Here is a 24,985-nt window from a genome sequence, read left to right on the forward strand (position 1 = left end):
TCAACCAAAAAGCAGTTTAGAGTAAAGCTGTGGTTAGTTACAGCATAATCATTATTTACGAACACATATGGTGCTCGATATGACAAAACAAGGCAAGCAACAGGCCATGGCTTTATCACAGTACCCATTAACTGCATTCAGCTGGCTAAACATTCTTTGCATTATTTCAGCCTTGACCTACACATGACGTCTGGTGCAGCTCAAAAGCCTCTTTGATTTACTGTAACTTTATCAGGTTTAGCCCTAATTCCCTCACCTTATTCGTTGTCTGCAGGAAACAAATGCCATTCAGATGCATGGCAAGAAGAAAGGGTGCAATTATGCCCTAGTAATTCATTGGAAAGTGGCTGTGTGGTATTGCTGTGCAGCAAGTGTGAGAACTGCCTTGGCCTGTGTTTGTCTGAGATAACATCAGGGGCTTTTGTGGCTGGTGTGGGGTCCACGCAGGGAGTACTGGGGCCCTCTAAAAGGGCTGATGTTCAAGGCCTCAGCTTCCTGGAGCTCTCCCTCTCTCTCTCCCTCCCTCTCTCTGCTATAGCTCTGCTTCAGCTCAGCCACTCTGGAGACAGCAAAGGAAACTTGATTAAATGCAGTTTTCTATGGAAAGGGCCACATAATCAAGACGACGTGTTTATATAATCTCATTTTATATAAAACAAATGATATTACAATCTTAAAAGCAATGGATCTATGAAGTGATTATACCTTTCACACTTGATGTATGTATGTATGTATGTATGTTATGTATGTTATACATGTAAACGTTTTCATCAGCGAGCCTGCTTCCTCCGCTCTGTTGCTGTGTGATATGAGATCATATCATCAAGTTAAGTGTTCCATAATGTGAGCAATTATTTGTCCGGGGCAGTCATATTTCGGACGAGGTAGTCACTGAGAAGGTGATGTGGATGTAATGAACCAGACAAGGATATTGTTTGGAGCGCCGCCCTGCCAAAATCAACTCTAATCATTTCTTAAGGGCCCGAAAGGAGCCGGGCAGCAGGTCGGGCCGTAAGTGAAGGTGACAACGTGTGGATGAGACCCCATTACAAGTCAGAGGAAATTGGAGATAAACAGATTTAACGCACCAAAAAAAAACGAGGAGAAGAAACAAAAACGTGATCCCAGTTGGAGGCTGGTGGCGGGGGAGGTGGAGAGGGGCAGGAAATAAACTTGTGCTTAAGCTGATTACCCGAGCCCAGTCCCCGGCCCTTTCAGCAGCTCCGCGCTGGCCCCGCCGCTCTCGAGCTCCCGTGTTAATTAGACGTTTGCGCCAGGGGGGCTGGGGGGGGGGGGGGGGGGACGCGGGAGCCTTGTCAGACGTGCGGGAGTGTTAGTGATGGCTCGCTGGAATGGGGAAACGTGCTCGCCTTTTTAATTGGTCCCCGCGCTGTGTGTTTTGCTGGTGGTTGGGAGCACTGCTGGTAATTGCGGGACGCAGGTGGCCGCGGTGGCAGCTCCGCGAGGGCCCAGCGCGGACGGCCTGTCCGTTCGTGTCAGGACCCGGAACACTGAGCAGACAGCTTCCAGGCCCCTCGGTCAGGCCTGACAAACCCGCCGCATTCCCATGGTGTCACCCAGCGATCCGCCATGTCCACACACTCCTCCAGTTTAACACACTCTTCCCGTTTAGCACACTCACAGTCACACACTCCTCCAGTTTACCACACTCACAGCCACACACTCCTTTAGCACACTCACATCCACACACTCTTCCAGTTTAACACACTCATCCACAATCTCCTTCATTTAAAACACATTTTAATGCAATGGTATCCAGCAATATGCCACATCCACACACTCCTCCAGTCAAAACCAGTTTAACAAACACACATCCACACACTTCTCCAGTTTAACACTCACATCCACACACTCCTTTAGCACACTCACATCCACACACACACACACACACACACACGTCATACGCACTTATACACACTTACATCCAGCGACCTGTTACATCCACTCTCCTCCAGTTAGAACTCATATTAACACATTCACATACAGTGATTGGCGTAGTTTAGGGTAGTACCCCTCGGCGCTGTTACTGTAAAAATATTTGTATATGGCACACGTATATTAAGTATTGTGTATTTGTATATTCACTTAGAACATTGTTTCTGCTGCTCTGTGGCAGGTAGGAGACAGACTGAGATTAGTACTCTCTGTTTGTGTGTGTGTCATTTTTGATTGCTTGTTGATAACCTCTGAATATTTCTAATGGCTGTGTTAAGAGACCTCTAGAGCACCAGTGAGATATTCTGAGGATGCCCTCAGCAGTGTGTGTTTGTGTGTGTGTGTGTGTGTGTGTGTGTGTGTGTGTGTGTGTGTGTCATAGTGAGCCATTTTGGCGTTTTGGGGCCTGGCTGTAGCTATCCAGTTAGCTCTCTTATATGCTTGTCATTCGTGTAATGCTCACCAGAAATGAACACTTACCTCACACTTAGCCTATCTCTTCTTTGATCCAAGAAAGATTCCCTTTAATTTGTTTGGTTTTCCATGATTTATTTTAACGTATGAAATAGAAAACATAATGAATTGTATCCACATATTCTTGTCTACATATCCTTATACTTGAAATCTCCCAACAATGTTCAATGTCCCACTCCACCCCTGAGGTGTGTGTGTGTGTGTGTGTGTGTGTGTGTGTGTGTGTGTGTGTGTGTGTGTGTGTGTGTGTGTGTGTGTGTGTGTGTGTGTGTGTGTGTGTGTGTGTGTGTGTGTGTGTGTGTGTGTGTAAACCATGGCCAGCTTTTTATAGACTACAATGTCTAGAAGCACTCGAGGAATAGCGTGTAATTTCAGCTGCTGCTCTTGGGTGTCCGAGTCAAAACGTGAGCTTTGGCCTACTGTGGCACTCCACCCCAACATGACACCCGCGTCTCAGTGCTTACCTTTTTGACATCACGCCAAAACTATTTCTCAGTTTGCATTGAACAAGATATCAAACACGATATCTGTGCCATCTGTTAGCTGGGGACTGTGTGTGTGTGTGTGTGTGTGTGTGTGTATGTGTGTGCAGAGGCTGATCAAAGGCGAAGGGAGCAATTTAACACTCCTCACACACAGCTGTCTTGCTCGCAGAGTAGCCATCGAGGAGTCCAGCGTGAGACAGACTGGTGGACAGGAAATAAGTGTCCCAGTCGCCGTGTTCAAACAGTCTGTCGTCCGGTGAGACCAGCTCAGCCACACAATGCTAGAGTCAGCCCAGCCCCAAAATATCAGCCGAGGAGAGCAAGGGAGGATGGCTGTTTACAAACACGCTTGTCCAGAGGTGGAGGACGAGAAGTACTGTACTGTAGATGGTGTTCAGGAAGTTTGTTCTCACATGCTCTTTTGTCAGCTTCATATCAGGCACATCCACATCAACAAATGTTCAAGATTCAATAAATGTATTGCCATGTCAACAAGTTGATAGGAATTTGTCTTGGTCCAACTTACAGACACAAATAACATGAAGGACAGACATCATAAGTACAGAAAACAGACAATGTACAACACACTAATGAACAATACACAGCAGACAGTAGTACAATAAACAGATAAATGTTATGCACTCCTGCCAGTGATATGATAATAGTTGACTGAAATGTAGCATAGTAATGGTCAAGTTCACTGAATATGTATTTATTTTTTACATAGCAGCAGGTGGCAGGTTATGATCATGTTAGGCTTAAGCTGTCAACAATTTCTATGAAGCATCTACATCAGTCTGCTGGACTCAGAAGTAGGCTGCTAACAGATCTGGGCTGAGTTTCCCAGATTTGTTAAGAAGCTCTTAAGTGCTAGAACGTTCTTAGAGCGCTCCTAAGAAGTTCTTAGCACTTAAGAGCTTCTTAACGAATCTGAGAAACCCGGCCCTGATCTGTCTCGCCAATTATATGACAGGCGCCCAAATGCACACTAGTTTCACAACATTCCCTTGTATATTCTAAGCACCAAGACAACCTCAGCACAGGCGTTCCATATCAGCTGGCAGCACAGAGAGGATGTCGGCCTGGTCCTGTCTCTGTATCGTCCACTCCAGACGAGATAAAATGACCGAAGGAATGGAGGAGGAGGAGGAAGATGAGGAGGAGGAAGAAGAGGAGGATGTGTAGCTGCCGTTGTCTGATATTAGCTGACTGTTTGACAGGAGGAGCGGTGTGATGGGGAGAACTGCCAGTGTGTGTGTGTGTGTGTGTGTGTGTGTGTGTGTGTGTGTGTGTGTGTGTGTGTGTGTGTGTGTGTGGAGCCGGTGTGAGCACTGTAAACAGTCTGAAGCTGAGGAGCCATCTGGATGAGCCGAGGATGATTAATCACATAGGCTGAGAAAGCACCCGAGTAGACAGACAGAGACGCAGAGAGAGAGAGAGAGAGAGAGAGGTAGGGACAGAGGAAGAGAGAGAGGGGGGAAGAGAGAGAGAGAGAGAGGGGGGAAGAGAGAGAGAGAGAGAGAGAGAGAGAGAGAGCTTGGGAGAGAGTCTAAACTCATTCATTACCCTGCAGGGGAGCTGGAATGCAGTGTATGGGTGGTCAATTAGTTTACCAGTTCGACTGCAACCAACTGGCTCTCCGGGGCAAAGACATGGGATCCTCTCCACAGCCACTGTGACCACATCATGCCAACAGTGGGACTAGCGCTGGCATGTGGGCGCCTACTTCAAGGCCTTCAAGCCTCCACTCCACACTCGCCAGCTAGAGAACTGGGCAGTAAACCTGAATAGCGCATAGCTGTGGTGTGGGGGTTTAAATGTCTATTAGAACTGGTTACAAAAAATACATTTCTGTGGGAATGTACCATAATTGCTAAACACTATCTGAATTTGTCATGGTGATAGTTGCCATGCATGTTCTGTTCTTTTCCAATTTGATTAATGATGTTGGCCACTGGGTGGCACTATTGCCCACAAATACCGCAGTGTCAAGCTTGTGAGTGGCTGCGTCAGAGTGCATTCAGTCTGATGAGCCTCTCCAAACAAGCACTCTGGCCAGTGCCATGCTCTGCTAACTAGTGTGATGTGTTTGCAGTAGTACAGTGTACACTCTGTTTTATTCGCAACCTTTAATTGAGTTACAACTTCCTGACATCACATCTCCAGAGGTCAGGCCCTCACATTCCCTCAGCCCACTTCTGCACACTCCCCTGCTCCCAGGGCCTCCCATACATACTTCAAACCCCACATTCCACCAGCCGCACACCATCAACCTCCTCACACACACACACACACACACACACACACACACCCATCACACACACACACACACACACACACACACGCAGGCACACACACACCGATCACACCCTCCTAACCCCCATGGCACCGCAGACAGGAACAGAGATATCAGCTGCCAGGCCAGCGCTCCAGCGCTTAGCGCCCTCCCGCCACCCGGCCCTGCCTGACAGCCCCTAATGCAGGGCAGCCATCATCACGCCGACAGGGGGGCAGCAACTGCCGTTCTCACAGGGTGCAGAAATACGCAGGGCGTGGAGGAGCGTACATGTGTCTGTGGGGAGCCCCCCCCACACACACACACACCCCCACACACCCCCAGCGCTAAGACCCCTGAGAAGCCAACACATCAGGCCCTCTCATGTGGGCGAGACGGGCGGCACAGCTGTGCCGAGGGGGGATTAAGATCATAGGTAGCCTCCAGGCCAGCCCTTGCCCTCGCTCCCTCTCCCTCTCCCGAGCGTCTGTCTGGACGCAGAGGCCAAACCCGCTAAGCCTCGCGCCATGCCTCTCAACCCCGGGACTCCACGGAGCTCCCATGTTCAAAAGAGCTGCATTCTCAGAGCGAGGAACACTTAGGATCGGCGGCTGTGCTGCCAAAGACAACGGCCTGATGATTAATCAAGTTATTACTGTAACACCCACTTGAAGTGAAGAACAGGGTACATTCATGGGAAAACATTCAGGAAACCTCTTTTTTTCCCCCACACAGTTCTTGCAAGTTATCCAAAGAGCTAAAAATGAGAGTGTACTGTATCTCAAGTTAGAAGAGAGGAACATTGAAAGTACTTTCTCATAAAATTGTTTTCTTTTCATTCTGCATTCCTGCTTTTATTCCTTCCCTTTCAGCCACTCCACTTTTCACAGAACTCTGTGATGTCTACGATGCTAGTACATCTGTATGTTATAAAACCGTATACTCTTGAACGTTTAGTTAATTGAATGCATTTTGAACACATGAAATCCTGTGAACTCTTTCATTAAGGTTAGTATGCTGGAAAAACGCAGACACAACACAACTGGGTGGGTCAAAGGAAGTTTACCAATGACGCCATCCAAAGCCACACTAAACCAAATCACACGAACAAGCCATTGTTTTTTTTTTTTTCATTTGTTTATTATTAAAATAGCTTCTCTTGTGGGTCTGTGATTGTTGTGCTCGAGAATGTACTTGTCATTTATAAAAAGTGTTTTGCGTTGGGGAAGTTTGAGTTGGGGGTAGGGGGGGAGTTGTTGCCTTGACGGGGGGCTCAGCTGAATCGAATACGACGCATGGAGCCGACAGTGCTGTTTTGAGCCCCCCAGTCAGAGAAGTTATTGTAGTCTTTCTTCTCCAGGACGTAGTGGGGTCCTCTGAAGTTGGGTTCCTGGTACACCACCCAACTGCAGCCAGCGCCAGCCAAGCACATGAAAGTGACCAAACAATAAACACAAGAGGAAAAAACAATTATGAGAAAACAACAGTCAGTGACACAACAAGAGTAAATCAGGACTGAACTTATCATTTCCCCAAAGTCTGTGCAATTTACACTGGAGGCTGGCCAGAATAAACAGGCTAGCGTCAGACATGAGGGAAATGTTCTGAAGTGAGTATACAAGTGAAATTTTCTGAAGTGAATACACAAGTGAAATGTTCTGACGTGAATATACTTGTGAAATGTTCTGAAGTGAATATATGAGTAAAATGTTCTGTGATGAATAGTGAAATGTTCTGAAGTGAATATACAAGAAATGAACGAGTAAACTGTTCTGAGGTGAAAATACGAACAAAAGAGTTCTGAAGTGAATGGTGAATGGAATGAGTGAGAGGTTTTGCGGTGAATATCTGAGTGAGAAGTTTTGAGGTGAATATCTGAGTGAGAGGTTTTGAGGTAAATATCTGAGTTTTGAGGTTTTAGATACATGTAGATAGATACTTTATTGATCCCCAAAGGGAAATTCAAGAAATTCAAGTTTTGAGGTGAATAGACTGTGATGTTAACATCAAATGCTGCTGTCTTTTATGGAATGGAATGACATGTGTGAAGAAGAATATCCTTTATAGGACAATAAAGACTCTATCTCTCTGATCTCTATCTCAGTGACAGCTTTCGAGGTGAATATCTGAGTTTTGAGGTGAATATCTGAGTGAGAGGTTTTGAGGTAAATGTCTGAGTTTTGAGGTGAATATCTGAGTTTTGAGGTGAATATCTGAGTTTTGAGGTTTTGAGGTGAATATCTGAGTTTTGAGGTTAATGTCTGAGTTTTGAGGTGAGAGGAGGACTGGACTTACGCTCCACCCAGCACACGGATAGAGGCGGCCCTGTTGAGGCTGTGGCGGGTCATGAGGTTGGGGATGTCGTCCTGGAGCTCGGTCCTCTTGCCTGAGAAACCAGCCCTCTCGTACAGCTGGGCACGGGCCGGGGTAGAGTCCTGAGGGTCACACACACACAGAGAAATACACACACACACGCATGCACACACACGTACGCACACATACACATACGTACACGTACAAACACACACACACACGTATGCACACGTACACATGCATGCACACATATACATGCCAACACACACACATGTATGCACATGTACATGCACAAACACACGCACATGCACATATACATATACATATGTGCACACGCACACACATACATGTGCACGCACACACACATACACATACACCCACCCATTCACCCACATACACACACACACACACACACACACACACAAACATAGAAATTAGAGAAAGTATACATCATGTGTTTGTCATAATCTAGATAATGTCCAATTTGCCAATTTTAATTTTCAAACTAAAAAAAAAATTCTTATTCCGAAATATGTATTCACAGAGTGAAAATGCCAGTAATTAATTTTCGTCTGATTACACACTTTTAACATGACGTAATGAGAACGAATCCTTTTTCATTTTAATTATAATACATTACATTTGGCTGACGCTTTTTAGCTTAAGCGACTTGACGCGAGTGTCACCTCCTGGTCGTGTAAAGCACACCTGTGCGCTCGCTCGCTCACCTGTTTGACGGAGCGCACGGAGCCCACGCGGTCAGCCTGAGCGCACCACTTCTCGGTGCAGTTGTACTCGCCGCGCTCGGACATGTCCCACAGGTACTGGCGGCCACGGAAGTTCTCATGCTCGTAGCCAATCCAGCTACGCAGCGCAACACATCAGACGGAGAACGCAGAGGAGAGAACGTCAGAACAGCATAGAACGTCAGAACAGCACAGAACTCAGAACTGAATTTGTCATCACTGAACTAATATGACATGAAATATGAAATATGTTATTATAAATTGACCATATAAATATGTGTTACTGTTACCGTCTTGCACTCAATACTTCCTGCACTGGATACTTTCATTTTTGAAGTTTTAAGCTTTAATTGTTACTGTAGCCTTTTTTGACATTAATGTCATTACCACTATTACCAACTCTGTTTTCAGTAGAGTTACGGGTACATGGCAAATAAAGGCACTTTAACTTGGAATTGAAGTCTGAGACTCACTTCTGGTTGGTTGCAGAGGTGTGCATACATGTATGTGTGTGTGTGTGTGTGTGTGTGTTTGGGGGGGGTGGGGGGGTGGACTTACGCTCCACTCTCCACTTGCACGGAGTTGCATCTTTCTGGGAAGTTCTTCTCGCTCAGCTTCTGGCAGTCGGCGCTCAGGTCCAGGCGTCTGCCAGCGAAGTTACGCTGCTCGAAAAGGGTCACCTGCCGCAGGGAGGTGGGACACACACACACACACACCTTTAGGAAACACTTCTTCACATCTTATTTTAACATGCCGCCATCAGGTCATACAATAGGTCTCCACTATTATTACTGTACTGTTGCTACTAAATGGCCAGGATTGATGCCACTGAGGCAGAGAGCATGTGAGGATGAGGATGACAATAACACACTGAATGATGAAGATAAAGAGGAACTCACCCTCCCACTGGACCCGTAAAATGCACGTTGGAGCACAGACCCCAGCTTGCTGTGAACACACACACACACACACACACACACACAAGTTTAACTTCACCAAGGAAACAAAAGATTTCTTTCTTTTCATGATCATATGATAACAACACCGTTGACCGTGAGTACACTAACACATTTTGATCAAGGAAAACTCATGTATGTAGCTTTCACATGGGCTGATTTGTCGTTGAGGTTTTGCGTGTAGCTCACAGGCGAGGAGCACAGGCAGACTGCACATATTTTATTGCTCTAAAGTGCACACAGAGGGCACTACTGTGTGGAGGTGAGACTGTTCATAGTAGATACTCCACCCCCCATCATCACGAGCCCCGTCACAAATCATTCAGTAGGATCTGGTTTTTGGAGACGTTTGGGTTTTTCTCAGCGAGAGAGACAAAGTGCACACCAGCACGAGGACCCTGAGCCGCTGTCGGGGGTTAGAGGTCGGAGTTTTTTTTTTGTTACGGACCGACCGATGACCGGCTCGTCCGTGCCCGGACCCCCCACACAGTCAGCCATGTCCCTGCACCACCACTCTGAACATACCTGGTTTGTTGGACTAGTCCGGGGACCTTAGCAAAGATGTTCATGTCAGCTCAGCGAGGCCTCTTTAAAGCCCTTTAAATACAGCGGCCAGGTCACCCGCAGGAGATACTAGAACTCTCAGGCCTTCTGCCCCACTGTCTGTCCACTGGCTGCATTGATATGCTAAACACAGGCACACACACATGCAGTATTTTTGTTCACGCCTGACCACTGTTGACAAACACACACGCGTACACACACCTACACACACACACACACACACACACACACACACACACACACATAATGTATATACACACACACACACACACCTACACACACACTCACACACATACACATACACACACTGATTCACACACACATACACACACACAAAAAGAAACACATGGACTAGGGGGAAAAAACTGCCAGTGCAGTGCAAACACTTTTTCCTCAACAATTCAGCGTTTTTTGTGAGACCCGGAGGCACAAAGCGGTGGCGCTGGCCATAATGCGCACATTCATCAGGGCGTGGCCCCGCAGCTCAAGAGGGCGCCTCTCGCCGCACCGCACCACGCCGCCGCAACAATGAGGAGCAGGACTCTCCAGAGGCCACTGCAACACACGGCCTTCTGGGATATGGAGCTCCAGCCGAGAGCAGCATAACGCCCCATCTTCTGACTGGAATCACCACTGGAGTCACCATGGAGACCTCAGCTGTGTTTGGACATGTCACTATTTCACTATGTAGTGCCATACGTAGTGAATAAACCCCATATAGTTATTCACTATGTAATATACTATTTAGTGAAATAGTGAAGTTTTCAAACACAGCTCAAAACCATTTTTTTTTCATTTGATAGGATTACTCAATAATTGAATTATGAAACAAAATAAATGAATTGTAATATTCTGATTCAAAATCTTTCATTGCAAAGGGTCTGAGTCTGACTGAATCAGAAAGAGGAGGATTATTATTCTGTAAATGAAGAAAGTGTTTTGTGATTGAGGTTTACTAAAGTATGTACCATATGTTCTGCCTTGTGCCTATATGCTTATAACACGTCAAAGTGAAGAATGCTATCAATAAAAATCCACATCGCATCTTTTTCAAAATGTCTTTAGCAATCCACCATTAGCAGTGCTTTTAAACTGCATCATATCTTACTCAGTTTTGGGTGAAAGTCTATACCTTTCAAGAGAGGAACATTCTATGATGGTTATTGCAACAGTATAACACACAAAGGTTCACAAGCACAGATCACTGCATACAGCACCAGGCAGGCCTCCCTGGCTTTGTGTAACCCACACACAGAACGCCCCCTCCCTCCATAACATTAACTTTGCTTACAGGGTAAAATCCCTGTTTCTAAAAAACTTGTTTGTCCCAGCATATTGCTCTCACACTCCATTGACCTTGAATGGGGGGGGGCATTTGTGGGATGGGGGGTATTGCGCACCGGTCCCCCGTGAATAGAGAGCAATCCACTGGACGCTTCGACGCTTTTCCCCCTGTGACAACGCTCGAGTTAGCCGCTGAAGAGATTTGGCGGAGGATGCGTTAAGTCCAGAACCTCGGGCACCTTCTGGCACTTTGTGGCGGATTCCAGCGTGGGACAAATGCGAGCGCTTTGACAGGTATGTGTGTGGATGTGGTGGGGTGGGGACGCCGTGTCGGACACACTCATAGCCAGACTCTCAGGGGCACGAGACAGAGAGAAATCCACTGTCCACTGTCAGGGAACTAGACACCATCGGGGATATCTATCTGATCATCTGGCATCGTCCATCACCCTCATTTTTCAGCAGTCTTTTAAAATCTTTAGGATGTCTTTCATACTGGCAGCGCTGGACAGACTCACTTACTTCCTGTCCCTCATCGCCTTCTGCGTCAGTGTGTCCCGTAGTTGGCTGAAATGAAAATGCTCCAACAAAGATGGATCTGAAGAACGTGCCTCCAGCACTTGCATTACCGACCGACGACGAATTACGAATTTGACTTTTTCTTCTTCTACTGATATGACATGCCTCTTTCTTCGCTCTGTTTCTGCACGACATGTTTTGCATGCTGACAACTTGTAGTGAGTATTGCTTGAATGGCAGGTCCAGGGACCCGTCTCTTGGAGATCAAAGGTTGCTTTTGTTCACCGCGCAGGAGTAACGGTGACTTTCTCTCCCCACAGGTGTGCCTGGAGAAAACACCTGTATCTGTATCAACATCAGCATCAGCATCAGCATCAGCATCAGCATCAGCATCAGCATCAGAGAGAAGCATGGCGCCAGGCTACGCACTCAGGGTTTGCCATGCGCTTGCGCTTCTGCTGCTGACTGTGGCCGCCACTGAGGACATTGACTGGACCAAGACGGAGAAAGGGGCCTTCTACTACGGAACTTTTCCCACTGGTACGAGCAATGTGTGGCGGCTCAAAACAATTTGCCGTAGTAAAACATCACTTCTGCTACTGAAGCCTTAGACTTCAAGAGCATCATAAAGATCACATGCAATGTGTTTGCTTGGAATGCAAATCAAATCGTTTAAAAACAAAAAGGTTCTCTGCTTTGTTCTGCGTCGTCGTGCTGAACAGGGTTCTCTTGGGGTGCCGGCGGCTCGGCCTACCAAACAGAAGGCGCCTGGGACAGGGACGGCAAAGGCATGAGCATCTGGGATGCATTTGCCCACAAGAAAGGCAAAATCTTCTACAACGACACGGGAGACTCCTCCTGCGAGGGCTACTACAGGGTCAAGGTGAGTCATGACTTCACAGTCGAAAAATAACCTCAGTTAAAACCGAGCGCGGAAACTTGGTCCTTGATCCAGCTGTATTTTTAAAAGTTTTCCAATGTCTCTTTTTCCAGGATGACATTGCCTTAATAAAAGACATGAAGTTAAACCACTACCGCTTCTCAATCTCCTGGCCACGGATTCTACCAAATGGGCTGAAATGTGAGCAGTAAGACACATTGAACAAAAGTCTTACGTTGCTGATATAGAACTCGTTGGAAAATACGAGCTATTTTTGAACTCTGTTTTTATCCAACCCATTGATTTGTGTCTGCAGCACATCATATAAATGAGAAAGGAATCCAGTATTATGATGACCTAATCAATCAACTGCTGGAAAATAAAATCACCCCTATAGTAACTCTCTACCACTGGGACCTACCACAGGTAGGTGAGATATTTATATTATCATATCACATTATATTATTTATATCTGACAATTTCACTGCATTCATTACTTTAGTAATCATATGCATGTGACAAATAAACCTCCTTGTATCCTTGTATTTCACTGACTGCAGCTATTGCAATAGAGTAGATCATGTGTTTTTCCTGAAATGGGCAGACAGTACAAATACAAGTGAATTCATTAAACTGTCATTAACCTGTCATTGGTATTGAGTCATTATAAACCAATCAAATGAGCCATCCTATTTTCTGTCCCAATAGGTTTTAGAGGATAAATACGGGGGGTGGCAAAATTCCAGCATGGTTGGCTACTTCAATGATTTTGCCAATTTATGCTTCGGGAGATTTGGTAATCGAGTGAAATACTGGATTACATTCAATAATCCATGGGTAAGTCACCAAGACAAATATCAACTTTTGGTACACTTTCCTAACAGCAGCACTAAGGAACAATTTTCATTTGACATTTTGACGTATGATGTTTGTTTGTGAATATGAACAACTACATTCAAACTCAGCAGGTTAGCATGATTTGGGGGGAAGTTGAGGTTTTGGTCCAAAACTCATAATGCTTCATCAACATTCCATCTGTCACATTTTCAGTTGAAAATGAAATGCAGGACAGATCGTGACATGGTCATGAGACATGATGACGTGACTTGTTTTGGATAGTTTTGATAGTACTGATGGTGTGGGCTGAACTGTCTTTGCAGTCTGCAGCTGTGGAGGGCTATGAGACAGGGGAGCATGCGCCTGGAAAGAAGCTAAGAGGCACAGGAGCATACATCGCCGCCCACAACATGATAAAGGTGCTGCACATAGACAATGTGCACGAGTGCGCTCAGAATAACAATCTAACGCTAAATTCACTGCTAGTTGTAATCACCTGATGACTTTAAAATGTGAATCATTAACAGAAAGAAATAGCACTATTATAGTCATTTAACAATGTAATCTGTAAGGGAGAAAAAAAAAACATTGACATTTTTAAAAACATTCCTAAATATTTCTTATATACTGTCTGTTTGGGTCTTTCCCAGGCACATGCAAAAGTTTGGCACACTTATGACACCCAGTGGCGAAGCAAGCAAAAAGGTAATTATGAGAACTATTCACAAACATTGCTGCAGAGCTTACAAATGCAAAAAAAGCATTGAGTCAGTGTAAGGAATGGGGATACCTTCATCTTGCGCAGAGAGGAGAAGATCCAAAAGCATAATGGTAAATGTGTGTGTTTCACAGGGCTGGTGGGCATCTCTCTGCTAGCTGACTGGGGAGAGCCGGTCGACATCACCAATCAGAAGGACACCGAGGCTGCCGAGAGATACGTGCAGTTCAGCCTGGGGTGGTTTGCCACACCGATATTTAATGGAGACTACCCTCAGGTGATGAAAGACTACATAGGTGAGCAGCGGAAGAGCCTCAGTTGAGACACACATCACACCTATCACACATGGCAGCATCAGTCTTACACTGTCTATGTTTTTTATTTATTTATTTATTTATTTATCTGTCTGTACTGCTAGAGGTACACCATTGGCCAGCAAACCAAACTCTTGCATGTGCTCACAAATCTGACCACATTAACTTGATTCTGATTCATTTTTGGATTCTGATACAATTTCACTGCCCACCAAGTCCAGTGTAGAGTAATGCTTCTGCTGAGGAGTGACTCTAACCCTTGGCTCTGGTTGCATGTGCCATGTTGACAGTTTTTAGCAAACACTTTTGTCCAAAACGACATACAATGAATGAACATCACATCAATAAACATTATATTAACAATAAAATTAACAATTTAAAGTTAAGTCACGTAGCCTAAATAAAACAAAATGAATACTGTGTGTATGTTCATGAATGTGCCATGTGTTTAGGAAGGAAAAGTGCCCAGCAGGGGCTTGGGACATCTCGTCTGCCCACCTTCACGTCCCAGGAGAAGAGTCACATCCGAGGCACCTGTGACTTCCTGGGCATCGCCCACTTCACCACGCGCTACGTCACCCAGAAGAACTTCCCCTCCAGCCGCGGGAGCAGCTTCTTCACTGACCGTGACCTGGCTGAGCTGGTGGACCCACGCTGGCCTGACCCCGGATCTGAGTGGCTTTACGCCGTGCCCTGGGGTTTCCGGCGACTGCTGAACTTTGTCAAGGTATCATTTTCCTGACAGGTGCTTTCTGTAAAGATATTAGATTAGTTTAGATTAAATTAGATGAGATTAGATTAGATGAGATTAGATTAGATTAGTTTAGATTAGACAGATACTTGATGGATCCTGAGGAAAATCTAAGCATCTATCTTGACACAGATAGAACAAGAGAACATACACACAGAACAAAGGGAATGTACAGCCTTTCAGTGATCCTATCCACCAGAATTCTACTGTGAACTGTTGTTATGATAGATACACAGCACACACTAGCGGAGATAATGCAGTGATGTGCTGAACTCTGAAAATGAATGTGTTGAATACAACACAACTTGTGCTGTTTTTAACACATCTCTGTGTCCAGACAGGGACAACACATTTGTTTTAAGAGTGCATGATGCGAGTATGTGTCAGTGAATGAGGTAGTACAAAGAGTGAAAGAGCTCAACTGTATGGCATTGATGGACCATCTCATGTAGAATACAATGCCTTGTTGACAGAACAACTCTTGTTGTCAGCTTGTTTGAGGTTGGATGAGGATTGCTTGATCTCATCGGCCTGGTGCTTATTGTTTTCCTCAGACCCAGTATGGCAGCCCAATGATATATGTGACAGAGAATGGAGTGTCAGAGAAGACGACGTGTACAGATTTATGTGACGAATGGAGGATGCAATACTTTAGGGAATACATCAACGAAATGCTGAAGGGTGAGGCTCTTAAAGGATCCTCTACAACAACAACAACAACAACAACAAAACATGTCAACTAAAGCACAGACCCAGACATTATAATCCTCTTGATGCTTGATGCTGCTTTTTGTTTTGTTTCATAGCAATAAAAGATGGCGCTGATGTGAAAGGATACACTGCTTGGTCTCTGCTGGACAAGTTTGAATGGGATGAGGGCTTCTCTGAGAGATTCGGCTTGTACTATGTGGACTTTAGGAGCAAAGACAAGCTCCGCTATCCCAAGGCCTCTGTTCAATACTACAAACGAATCATCAGCTCCAATGGTTTCCCCAATCAGAGAGAGGTAAGGGGAAAGAGATTTTATCTGTGTGTATTATCAAACGAAGCTCTCAGTATATAACAGGCAAAAATATTCATCATAATCATCATGCTGATGATTGCTAACCAGCATCGTTATAATCTTACACCTTTCATACTTTTCTCACAACAACAGGTTGAGAGTTGGAAGAGGAAGGCAACAGAAACATGCTCCTCGAGCAACCAGCTTCTTGCTGCTGGTAGGTAAAACAGCAGACGGGTAATTGTCTCTGGCCAACTTCAATTTGAGAAAATACCGTTTTAACCTGATTCACTGATTGATTCAACCTCATTTCTTGGTCCTGGAATGACTGAAAATAATCGCTGGCTGCAGCCCTAATCTTATCCTTGTAACCCATGGCTCTGTTTCAGATCCGTTGACAAGCCACATGGAGATGGTCACAGAGATTGTGGTTCCCACCGTGTGCACACTGTGCATCCTGCTCAGCGCCATATTCCTGATGTTCCTACTCCGAGGCCGACTGTAGACCCGACTCCATCACCATCCATGTCCTTTATAGACAACTGTACATTAGTTGTACCTATTTTTTATTGTCTTTTAACCAACGCTCGGGTCAAATAGGGGTCCATTCATTACAAGGTGGCCTCTATAGGATTTTTTTGAGGAAGTCAATCATGCAAAGAATGTTGAATTTTAAGTGTCACTTTTCAGAAAGATGACGGCTCAGACATTTCAGTGTGTAGATTTACTTCTAGAATGACATCAATCCACCCATCACTGACACCCTAATGTAGTTCAAATTTACCTATATTTGAAAGCAGGTTTGGTGTTTGATGTGGAGAGAGGTTGGGCTGGGTCATAGGGAATTTGCTGCATGCAACTGTATAGGTTGAAAACTTATATTCAACAAATTGTTGCAATGTGTAGGTCTACATTTTCTAACTTGGAAATAATACTGGAAACAGCCTTTCACTTACTATGTCAGTGCATACCACCATTCATGTCTTGATAGAAATAATCAAATCATTAAATATTTTTTAAAACGAAACTGAGTAGCCTCTGTTGTTATGCTACCTATCACTCACCTACAGTACCATGAGGGTTATTTCAGCATTTTACTGCACATACTTTAAATGATCTTAAATATATTTGTTCTTTCCATTTGTCTGTCATTTGATGCACTGTACCAGAATAAGAGCTAATATAACCTACTACACCATTATACATTAGCCTAATCTCACTATCAAACAAACATGCCAATCCAAAATACTATGCAGTGGCACATCCAGCCCAGTAGAGAGCTGTAGTGGGCGTTTGAGTTGTGTGATGAGTACTGCTCAAATTCACTAAAGAGAAAGAGCCGGGAAAAGAGGAGCAGCAGTCATTCTACTAAGTCAGAGGTAGGGACTAACAGTTTCAAAAGGTATGTAATAACAAGCTGCCTTTAATACAGCTTGTTTTATTCAGAATCAGCAGGCCATGATTACCTTGTTGCGATATAGCTGTATGTCTGATAGCAAGGTGTAGCCTATTTTGTGGTGTCAAGTAGGCTAACGCAAAGCCCACAATCCCGCCATTGGACGCAGCCTGGCATGTTGACGTTAGCTGGTTAGCTAGCCAGCCAGCCAGCTAACTGTTTCACCCATAGACAGTAATAGATAGTTCACCCTGTTAATACTTTTGTGACATGATGAAATGGCAGTGCTAACCTGAACTGCCATTCTTGCATTGTCTAACAACGTTAATTCATGAGAACATATGGCTACTTTGATTTACTCCTGAAAAGCTACTTACTCGGAGCTAGCACTTGTTGCATGTAATCTGTATTGTTAAACGTTTGCTCTAGCGTAATCAATTTAGTTTACGTTATATCATATTATTTTGTGTAGTTCGCTAGCGTTGTATGTGGTTAGTGACTACCAGACAGAGCAGATACGGTTCTGGTGGTAAGCTGAAGCAATTCAGTGATCTCAAAACAACAGTGGGGGCAATCTAGCTCAGTGGCTGCTGCTAGCAAGCTGGCCATCGCTTCTGTCAACATGACCAGTGCCTCTACTAGCTGGCAGCCAGTAAGCATCAGGACAGTTCCTCAGCGACCAATATTGTAGAGCAGATGAAAGTTATCCATCAATGGCTAACGTTAGCTTCTTCAGTCGTTAAATGTTAATACCTGTAGCACATATCGTCACTTACTGTATCTCACTGTATCAGTTGTTGTGTCCATAGCTAGCTAGCATATTGCTTGTGTTTATTTCGGCCTGCCTGACATGCCCCAACAAGTGCGTGCCACCTTGAAAATATTCATAACGTTACCTTTCCTGTGACGTCTTCAGATCCACCCTGAATCGGTACTGAAATAATATTTTTTGAGATATGCGCTCAGATGGCCTTCTCAACCCTGCATGACGATGTAAATGATGTTTGTGGTGTACTTTGCAGGGGTTCAGTACGCCATGCTCGATCCGCTGGAGAACGGTCTGTATGATATCCCAGACTATGATAACATAGACGACGAGGCATTCCCGCCTTTGCCTCCCCCAGCATCTCCCGGACAAGAGGACAATGACGGGGATCCATTCGCAAATGGTGAGACATGATAACACAAGCAGTCTGAATTTGGGAAAGCTAACATTTCACTAATGGTGTGAGGAATCTGTCTGTATTTTAGGGACCAAGGAAAAATGTCAATCAGAGATGTTTTAGGCTTGCCACATTTAATTTGTGAAAATCCAGGGTATTATTAAAAAATGTTTTATTAGTTATCTGTGACAGTCACTCACAAAAGAGAACAATGGAAAATCCAGTACATGTGGCAACCCTGAGATGTTTGGCAGTGGGATGGTTTTGTCCAGCTTCTCAAATCTTGTTTAACCGTTTCATCTTTTAAACCTTACTTTTTATATATATTTTAATCTCTTGTTAAGGTGATGAGGATGGAGAAGTCTCAAAGCTGCCTGATGTTCCTAAAAGACGAGGAGTTAAGAGGCCTCAACCCAAGTTGGACTCTCAGAGGTCTGTCCAGCTGTTTCGTAGTTATTTCACATGATCTTACGATCACAGTGCCTTTGGTATCCCAAAGACTGAGATGAAATTCAATTTAATACATTTCTTTCAACAGACTCACATCTGAAAGAGGACTCCCAGCACTTCGAAACATGTTTGATAATGTTACATTCAAAGGCAAAGGACATGAGGTTGGTCCTTACATTCGTCTCTCTTATGGTGCCCCCTCCTGTTGTTTGGTGTAATTTTGCTAGTTGGAAAGACTTTGTCACTTCTGCACGTTCTGTATGTTCATACAAGCATATAGCTCCCTGACCAGGTCAAGTTTGGTGTTAGTCTGTCCTTTTCTTAGTGACTGAATTGAATACATGTAAACTGCTCACAGGCATCAGGTGTGGTATCACCCCCAAGCATGTGATGTTGGCTGACTGGGCAGCTCAGTTTGCACATTTGTCTCTTGTGTCCCCCAAGGCGGATGATCTCAGGGTCTTGATGCAGAGGATGGAGAACTGGGCACACAGGCTGTACCCCAAACTCCAGTTTGAGGACTTCATCGACAAGCTGGAAACTCTTGGTGCCAAGAAGGAAGTGCAGGTGAGCAGAGTGGCAGAACCTCAAAGGAGGCTAGAGGCACTGTAGCCTGGTCCTACCATACTCTCGTACATTCATAATGTACAGAGAGTCTGGGTCTGCGGTATGTTCACAGGTTTTCTCAAGACACAAATGCGCAGGTCCAATCAGCAAACAGAGAGAGTAGCTGAGAACGATGATGTTGAGGCCGTGCACTAGTTTGAGCATGTCACGTCACAACAACCAAACGTTAGTGATTTGTTATGGCAGATCTGAGTGGCTCTGGGCAGATCCAATAGTTTTAAACATCAATAGAGTATCCGCATTCAAGGAAGTTCACGCTTGGCAATGGACAGTGGCCAGACTCTCTATACATTATGAATGTATGAGAGGATAGTAGGACCAGGCTAGAGGCACTGTGGTCGGCCTTCACTATAAGTGCAATGTGCCATTTGTATATGGTGAATGATATTATGCTATCGGTTTATGATTAATGAAACCTTGAGGCCTTTTGTCTATTGAAGCTAGCTGGGCATGTACTCATCCAGATTTTTAATATATTGACTTTTTGAAATGCTGATGTAATTAATGTAGCTCTGTATCACTGTAATGTGTATCACAGTATCACTGTTATCTCTGTAATGTGTTGTTGTAGTCAAGCAATCATTGTAATCATGTAATATATCATATTTCATAAGGTCATACAACCCCTTCTTTGGTTAAGGTTTCTCTCAAAAGTTGCAAAACATTGTAGATGATCTATTAGTAAGTATTGACATAGCAGATATCTCAAAAAGAAAATTGAATATTGCGTAAAAGTTCATTTCCCCCATAATTTATTTCAAAAAGTGAGTCTTTCATATATTCTTTTCAAGCCATTTTTTGTTTTAACCTTGATGATTATAGCTTACAGCTCACAAATACCAAAATCATCCTATGATATAAGAATGAAAAGGTTATAATACAGAAATGTCGACCTTGTGAACTAATCTGATTATTCTAAAATAGTTCATTTATACACTCAATACATTGTCAGGCTGACCATTGACACCAAAACAAAAAAAATGGCTTGAAATATTTCACTCTCTATGTATTGAATATAGAATATATGAAATATGAACTTTTTGAAATACATTAGGGAAGGGGAAATTTACTTTTCCATGATGTTCAAATGTTTTGAGACCCACCTGTACAGTATGTTAGTAAGTGTTAGAATGTCGAGTGGTCTTTGTTCTCTCTACCACTCTGGCTCGGACAGCACACATGTATGCCCAGAGAGCTCTGTTGCTCACCAAGGCCGGAGGAATTAACCGTGTGGTGCAGAAGTGGTTAGTAGAACACCAATCCTTTGCACTTTGCTTTGTAGCAATACAGGCATTGATTGCTTTGCAAGATAGTTGGCTTTGTACAAAGCTAGTTATTAGCATTCCCTCAATCCGATTGCTTAGCCCTCCAGCATTCACTAGTGGTGATAGAATAACATCCTGTTTCATTTGATAAAGAAGAACTGTGTGAACCTGCTTGCAGTGAGCTAATAGTTACTATAACTACCACAGGTTATTATTACCACAACAATTTCATACATAGACTTTCATACATACACTCATCTATGAAAAAAAGAAGAAGAAAAAAACGTTGCTGTTACCATCTTCTATGGTAATGTAAGGTAGTATAAATATGTCACACTTGGCTATTATTGCCTATTTTGTATTATTCTTGGGTGTAAATACACAATAGACTATTCACCCTCATTCATTACGTAGTTACTTTAGTGGTTTAGTGGTTTCAGTGAAGTTTCAAAGCATAGTTGTTTGAGTGTGAAGATTTGTACCCCCCACCTCTTCCTGCCCACCCACAATTTTGTCTTGCACAATGCCGCTGAATGAAACCATAACCTCACAAACCTCTCACCCTACAGACCTGTCTCAAACGAATACGGTTGGACATGCCCCTCACACACGAGGACTTCATTGGTCATGAAGGTGAGTTCATTACAGTACAGTAGATGATCAAAAGTGAAATAGCTTGAAATACTGCTTCTGAGAGCCAGCTTTGTCTTTGATATTGTAGAAATGTCTGATGATGATCAGATGAATATATATTTGGTATTTTGCCACCAAGAGGTTTTGTATGACAAATTATATTAAGCCATTGAATTCTTGTTGAAGATTCAGTTTAATGTAATCTAATGTAAATCATGATAAGGCAGTTAGAATTGAACAGTTTCAAGATGTTTCCTTGGGAATCTGAAGTCATATTTAGTCCTGACATTTCTTTGCCGTGGTTTCAGACGAGCCTCAGAACCATGTCCCAGACGAGCCTCAGGACCGCGTTCCAGATGACCCGTTTGGAGAAGGGAACTTCCCAGAAGACCCCTTCATACATTCCACGCCCGCCCCCGCCCCCACCTCGGTGTCCCTGTCAGAGGAGCAACAGAGACGCATCGAACTGAACAAGCAGCTGGCCCTGGAGAGGAGACTGGCCCGAATGCAGCAGCAGCAGCAAGGTGACCGTAGTGCCCACTGCCCACTGCCCACAGGGCACCGTCAGCACTGGACGACCCTCCAGTGAAATATGCCGAAAATAGTCTCAGTTATTATCTTAAATGTTAATACTACTACTCGCACTACTCACAAAAAGTCAGGGATATTCGGCTTAATTGTTCCAGATGAGGAAATCACCATTGCATGCTTCAACTTACATGCCCTACTTTCATGATGTAATATCACTGTAGCTTGAACTTTTATTGAACTTGAACTTGATTTTTTTTTTCCATAAAATTCACCCGAAAGCCAGATGTCCTTAAAGCGTAAGTTTGGCGGAAAATGAAAATAAAGCTATTTTCTGAATGAAAATACATCAACTAAGCCGTGGAGGAAGTAATTTTCGCTCATCACGCAGTACAGAGCTAGCACTGGCAGGACCTACAGCCCAAAATCGCAAACAGTGGGTCAGCATTGGGCTTTCAGCCATGCGCTTTCAAAATCGCATTTTTAAACCACTAACATTGCTCAAAACAGCGGCAAACCTCGTCAGCAGCTTGCTCTAGGTGTCTACACATAAAACGAAGCACCAATCAGTCTGTAAACTTTGGAATAGTCTGTATACACGTGGAATCAATTCGAGACCGCAACACCGTCTGAATCACAGAAATGTTAAAGTTAAAAACTTACGCTTTAACTTTTTTTGAGTAGTGTATGTTTAGAGCGTCAACAAAAGTATTATTTTCTGATATAGAAAGTATTGGCATATGATCTTGATTGACATGAACATGACCGATAAGTGCTCTGTGTTTTCTCAGGTGCTTCCCAGGCGGATGGGAGTGGTGCGGCGGAGGAGCCCTCGCCGAGTACGTCCACGTCCGCGTCCACGTCCGCGTCCACGTCCACTCCCGTGAGCCAGGAGGACGTACAGGAACAGGACCAGGAGCCAGAGGAGCAGGGCAAAGAGACTGGCAGCTCGGAGCACAGTGCTGCTGCCGACACGTCCGAAGACAAAGCTCCACCACCGGACTCGCCGTTATTTGATGACGAGGGGGACTCTCCGGCTCCGGCACTGACCAATGGCGTGGTGGACAGTAGTGATTGACCACACCCCCTTGCCACTGCCTTTCACCACGACAACCATGAACAGACTCTGCGTAGGCCACCAATCAGGCTGGTCTGCTTTTCTACAAAGAAAATTCAGTTTAACTCGTCCACGTGCATCAATGCAAGCCAAATAACTAACAGCTTGTGTCAACGAATACCCAATCATCTCATCCAAGCCAAGATGAACAGGTCGTCAACGTACTCCATATTGAACTCCAGAGCTTTGTTGAGCCATCTGATTGATCACCTTGAAAAGCCTTATGATGAAGCTCGGACGCAGGCTGCGTTTGATTGTGTGTTTCGTGCCTCCACATGTGTGAGTGGCAGTACTGTAGGCCACGTCGAGCACCGCTGGTTTAGTTTGATCGGCCATGAGACATAGAAGGCAGACAGGAAGACCCAAATGTGCAGGTGGAATATTCTTACCACTCTCATCTGTCCCAACGCACTTCTCATTTCTTTTTTTGTTTTGTTTTGTTTAGTTTTTTTCCAGTTGTTCTTTGTTTTTATCCTGTTTTGTTCTTTGTAATTCTTGTGTTCTTTTAATAAAGTTTGTTCTTTGTGTAAGCACCACTGTGTAAATTGTTAGGAGTCCAAGCAAAACTGGCTTATTTTAGTCCAAAGTGGTATATTACAAAATACGATAAGTGTTAGGTTGAGCATAAAGCCAGAGGTGTTCCAAGTTTCCATTTTCTTGTTACTTTTTTGTTGAGTGTAAATCAAGCAATTGACCATTTCTACACTAAAGTGTTCAATGTAAAGAGTTCAAAGAAAAGAAGTCTGTCAGGAATGTTTGCCTCTGTCAAATTTGAACACACTTCAGACTTTAAACTCAACTGATCACTAATTCTGGACCCTCCGTGATCAGCCTTAAGCCATGTCTGGGGAGACTGGCCCGTTATCAGGGCTCCAAATACACATCGCATACTGTGAGCAGTGCAACCCTGTCCCCAGTTGGGGGCGCTGTTGGAGGTGAATAATGAAATGTCTACTGATGATAGAAGTTCATGATCTTCAATATTTTATTTTCATTAGAACACTAGGAAGCTCTTAACAGCCCTGTCTGGTCTGGTACCTAGCTTAGAAGTACAAACTTTAGGTGAATTTGGTTTACTCTGCAGGTCCGTCTGACCAAAAGGCCATTGAAGCCCATTTCCAAAGGGCATGCAAATACAATCACAAGTCCGGCATGGACATGTATTTCTTTGGAACTGAGTAAACAACTGCATTTAAACCTTCATTTACACGATTGCTACACTTCTGAAACAATTTGGTAAGAGTTTAATGTGCCAATTTAAATCTTAATTTCACTGCTAGTTACAGTACTGTAAGATGTAAGTCAGTAAACCTATTCCATGCCCGCTCTCAATTGATAAGGGTCTGGTGCAGGGGTGGAAATTGAATTGAAAATTTGAAAATCTATCAGCCAATAGCAGAATTCTGGTCAAATTAACCAGCCACTCAATGTTAAAATATGACTTTGTGTCTGAAATCTACCAGCCACTATCACATTTTACCAGCATTTGGCTGGTGGCTGGTGCTAATTTCCATCCCTGGTCTGGTGTCAATCAAGCTGTGGTGTACCCATTATTTGAGGACCTCACCAGCCCTGGTTCTGCCAAGCCAGCATTCACTGCCCTAATTATGAAGTAGAACAGGATTTGAGCGGGGCTTACGTGTTCAGCTAGATTATATTGCATACAAGCAAACCTGCCATCAAGTAACCTTCTTGCCCATTGGGTCATTAGACAGAAAACCCTGTTTATCA

General features: G+C 44.2%; 3 protein-coding genes and 1 long non-coding RNA gene across 7 annotated transcripts; 2 read left to right on the top strand and 2 right to left on the bottom strand.

Annotated features, from left to right (window-relative positions):
- Positions 1 to 6,316: 6,316 nt before the first annotated feature.
- crybgx (crystallin beta gamma X) lies at positions 6,317 to 9,814 on the bottom strand. Its single transcript, XM_062549353.1, has 6 exons — positions 9,731 to 9,814; positions 9,149 to 9,197; positions 8,808 to 8,929; positions 8,232 to 8,367; positions 7,486 to 7,625; positions 6,317 to 6,596 (listed from the first exon to the last, which is right to left on the bottom strand). Exons 1-6 carry the CDS (start codon positions 9,772 to 9,774, stop codon positions 6,464 to 6,466), a joined length of 624 nt encoding a protein of 207 aa, XP_062405337.1. The 5' UTR covers positions 9,775 to 9,814; the 3' UTR covers positions 6,317 to 6,463.
- Positions 9,815 to 11,255: 1,441 nt separating this feature from the next.
- On the top strand, positions 11,256 to 17,102 carry lctla (lactase-like a). Of its 2 annotated transcripts, none has more exons than XM_062549348.1 (14): positions 11,256 to 11,347; positions 11,893 to 12,112; positions 12,295 to 12,455; positions 12,566 to 12,653; positions 12,769 to 12,878; positions 13,161 to 13,289; positions 13,613 to 13,708; positions 13,940 to 13,994; positions 14,142 to 14,303; positions 14,774 to 15,048; positions 15,627 to 15,753; positions 15,879 to 16,078; positions 16,229 to 16,292; positions 16,465 to 17,102. In XM_062549348.1, the coding sequence occupies exons 2-14, from the start codon at positions 11,983 to 11,985 to the stop codon at positions 16,578 to 16,580; spliced, it is 1,713 nt and encodes a 570-aa protein (XP_062405332.1). In that variant the 5' UTR covers positions 11,256 to 11,347; positions 11,893 to 11,982; the 3' UTR covers positions 16,581 to 17,102. The 2 variants fall into 2 exon arrangements, with proteins under 2 accessions (XP_062405332.1, XP_062405331.1); XM_062549347.1 differs by lacking the exon at positions 11,256 to 11,347 and adding an exon at positions 11,375 to 11,790.
- On the bottom strand, positions 13,993 to 18,437 carry LOC134095686 (uncharacterized). The gene is made up of 3 exons (XR_009940591.1): positions 18,368 to 18,437; positions 14,820 to 15,073; positions 13,993 to 14,213 (listed from the first exon to the last, which is right to left on the bottom strand). It is a non-coding gene; the product is annotated as an uncharacterized LOC134095686 (long non-coding RNA).
- Positions 17,355 to 23,787, top strand: tipin (timeless interacting protein). 3 transcript variants are annotated; one of them, XM_062549351.1, is made up of 8 exons: positions 17,355 to 17,454; positions 18,494 to 18,642; positions 18,978 to 19,066; positions 19,173 to 19,248; positions 19,529 to 19,651; positions 21,546 to 21,609; positions 21,918 to 22,133; positions 22,929 to 23,787. In XM_062549351.1, the coding sequence occupies exons 2-8, from the start codon at positions 18,508 to 18,510 to the stop codon at positions 23,213 to 23,215; spliced, it is 990 nt and encodes a 329-aa protein (XP_062405335.1). In that variant the 5' UTR covers positions 17,355 to 17,454; positions 18,494 to 18,507; the 3' UTR covers positions 23,216 to 23,787. The 3 variants fall into 3 exon arrangements, with proteins under 3 accessions (XP_062405335.1, XP_062405333.1, XP_062405336.1); XM_062549349.1 differs by having other exon boundaries at positions 17,367 to 17,477; XM_062549352.1 differs by lacking the exon at positions 17,355 to 17,454 and adding an exon at positions 17,568 to 18,402 and having other exon boundaries at positions 18,494 to 18,640; positions 18,979 to 19,066.
- The last annotated feature ends 1,198 nt before the right edge of the window (positions 23,788 to 24,985 follow it).

This window comes from Sardina pilchardus, chromosome 11 (assembly GCF_963854185.1).
Source record: "Sardina pilchardus chromosome 11, fSarPil1.1, whole genome shotgun sequence".
In the NCBI taxonomy this organism is placed as follows: domain Eukaryota; kingdom Metazoa; phylum Chordata; class Actinopteri; order Clupeiformes; family Clupeidae; genus Sardina; species Sardina pilchardus.

Excerpts from the sequence above, each read along its gene's own strand:
- lctla (XM_062549348.1), top strand. The coding sequence starts at position 11,983 with ATGGCGCCAGGCTACGCACTCAGGGTTTGCCATGCGCTTGCGCTTCTG. Across the intron at positions 12,456-12,565 it reads AGGGCTACTACAGGGTCAAG|GATGACATTGCCTTAATAAA; the intron begins GTGAGTCATGAC and ends CTCTTTTTCCAG. Across the intron at positions 15,754-15,878 it reads CATCAACGAAATGCTGAAGG|CAATAAAAGATGGCGCTGAT; the intron begins GTGAGGCTCTTA and ends TTTGTTTCATAG.
- tipin (XM_062549351.1), top strand. The coding sequence starts at position 18,508 with ATGCTCGATCCGCTGGAGAACGGTCTGTATGATATCCCAGACTATGAT. Across the intron at positions 19,067-19,172 it reads CCCAAGTTGGACTCTCAGAG|ACTCACATCTGAAAGAGGAC; the intron begins GTCTGTCCAGCT and ends TTCTTTCAACAG. Across the intron at positions 19,652-21,545 it reads GTGCCAAGAAGGAAGTGCAG|ACCTGTCTCAAACGAATACG; the intron begins GTGAGCAGAGTG and ends CTCACCCTACAG.
- crybgx (XM_062549353.1), bottom strand. The coding sequence starts at position 9,774 with ATGAACATCTTTGCTAAGGTCCCCGGACTAGTCCAACAAACCAG. Across the intron at positions 8,930-9,148 it reads TTTACGGGTCCAGTGGGAGG|GTGACCCTTTTCGAGCAGCG; the intron begins GTGAGTTCCTCT and ends TCCCTGCGGCAG. Across the intron at positions 7,626-8,231 it reads CCGTGCGCTCCGTCAAACAG|GACTCTACCCCGGCCCGTGC; the intron begins GTGAGCGAGCGA and ends TGTGACCCTCAG.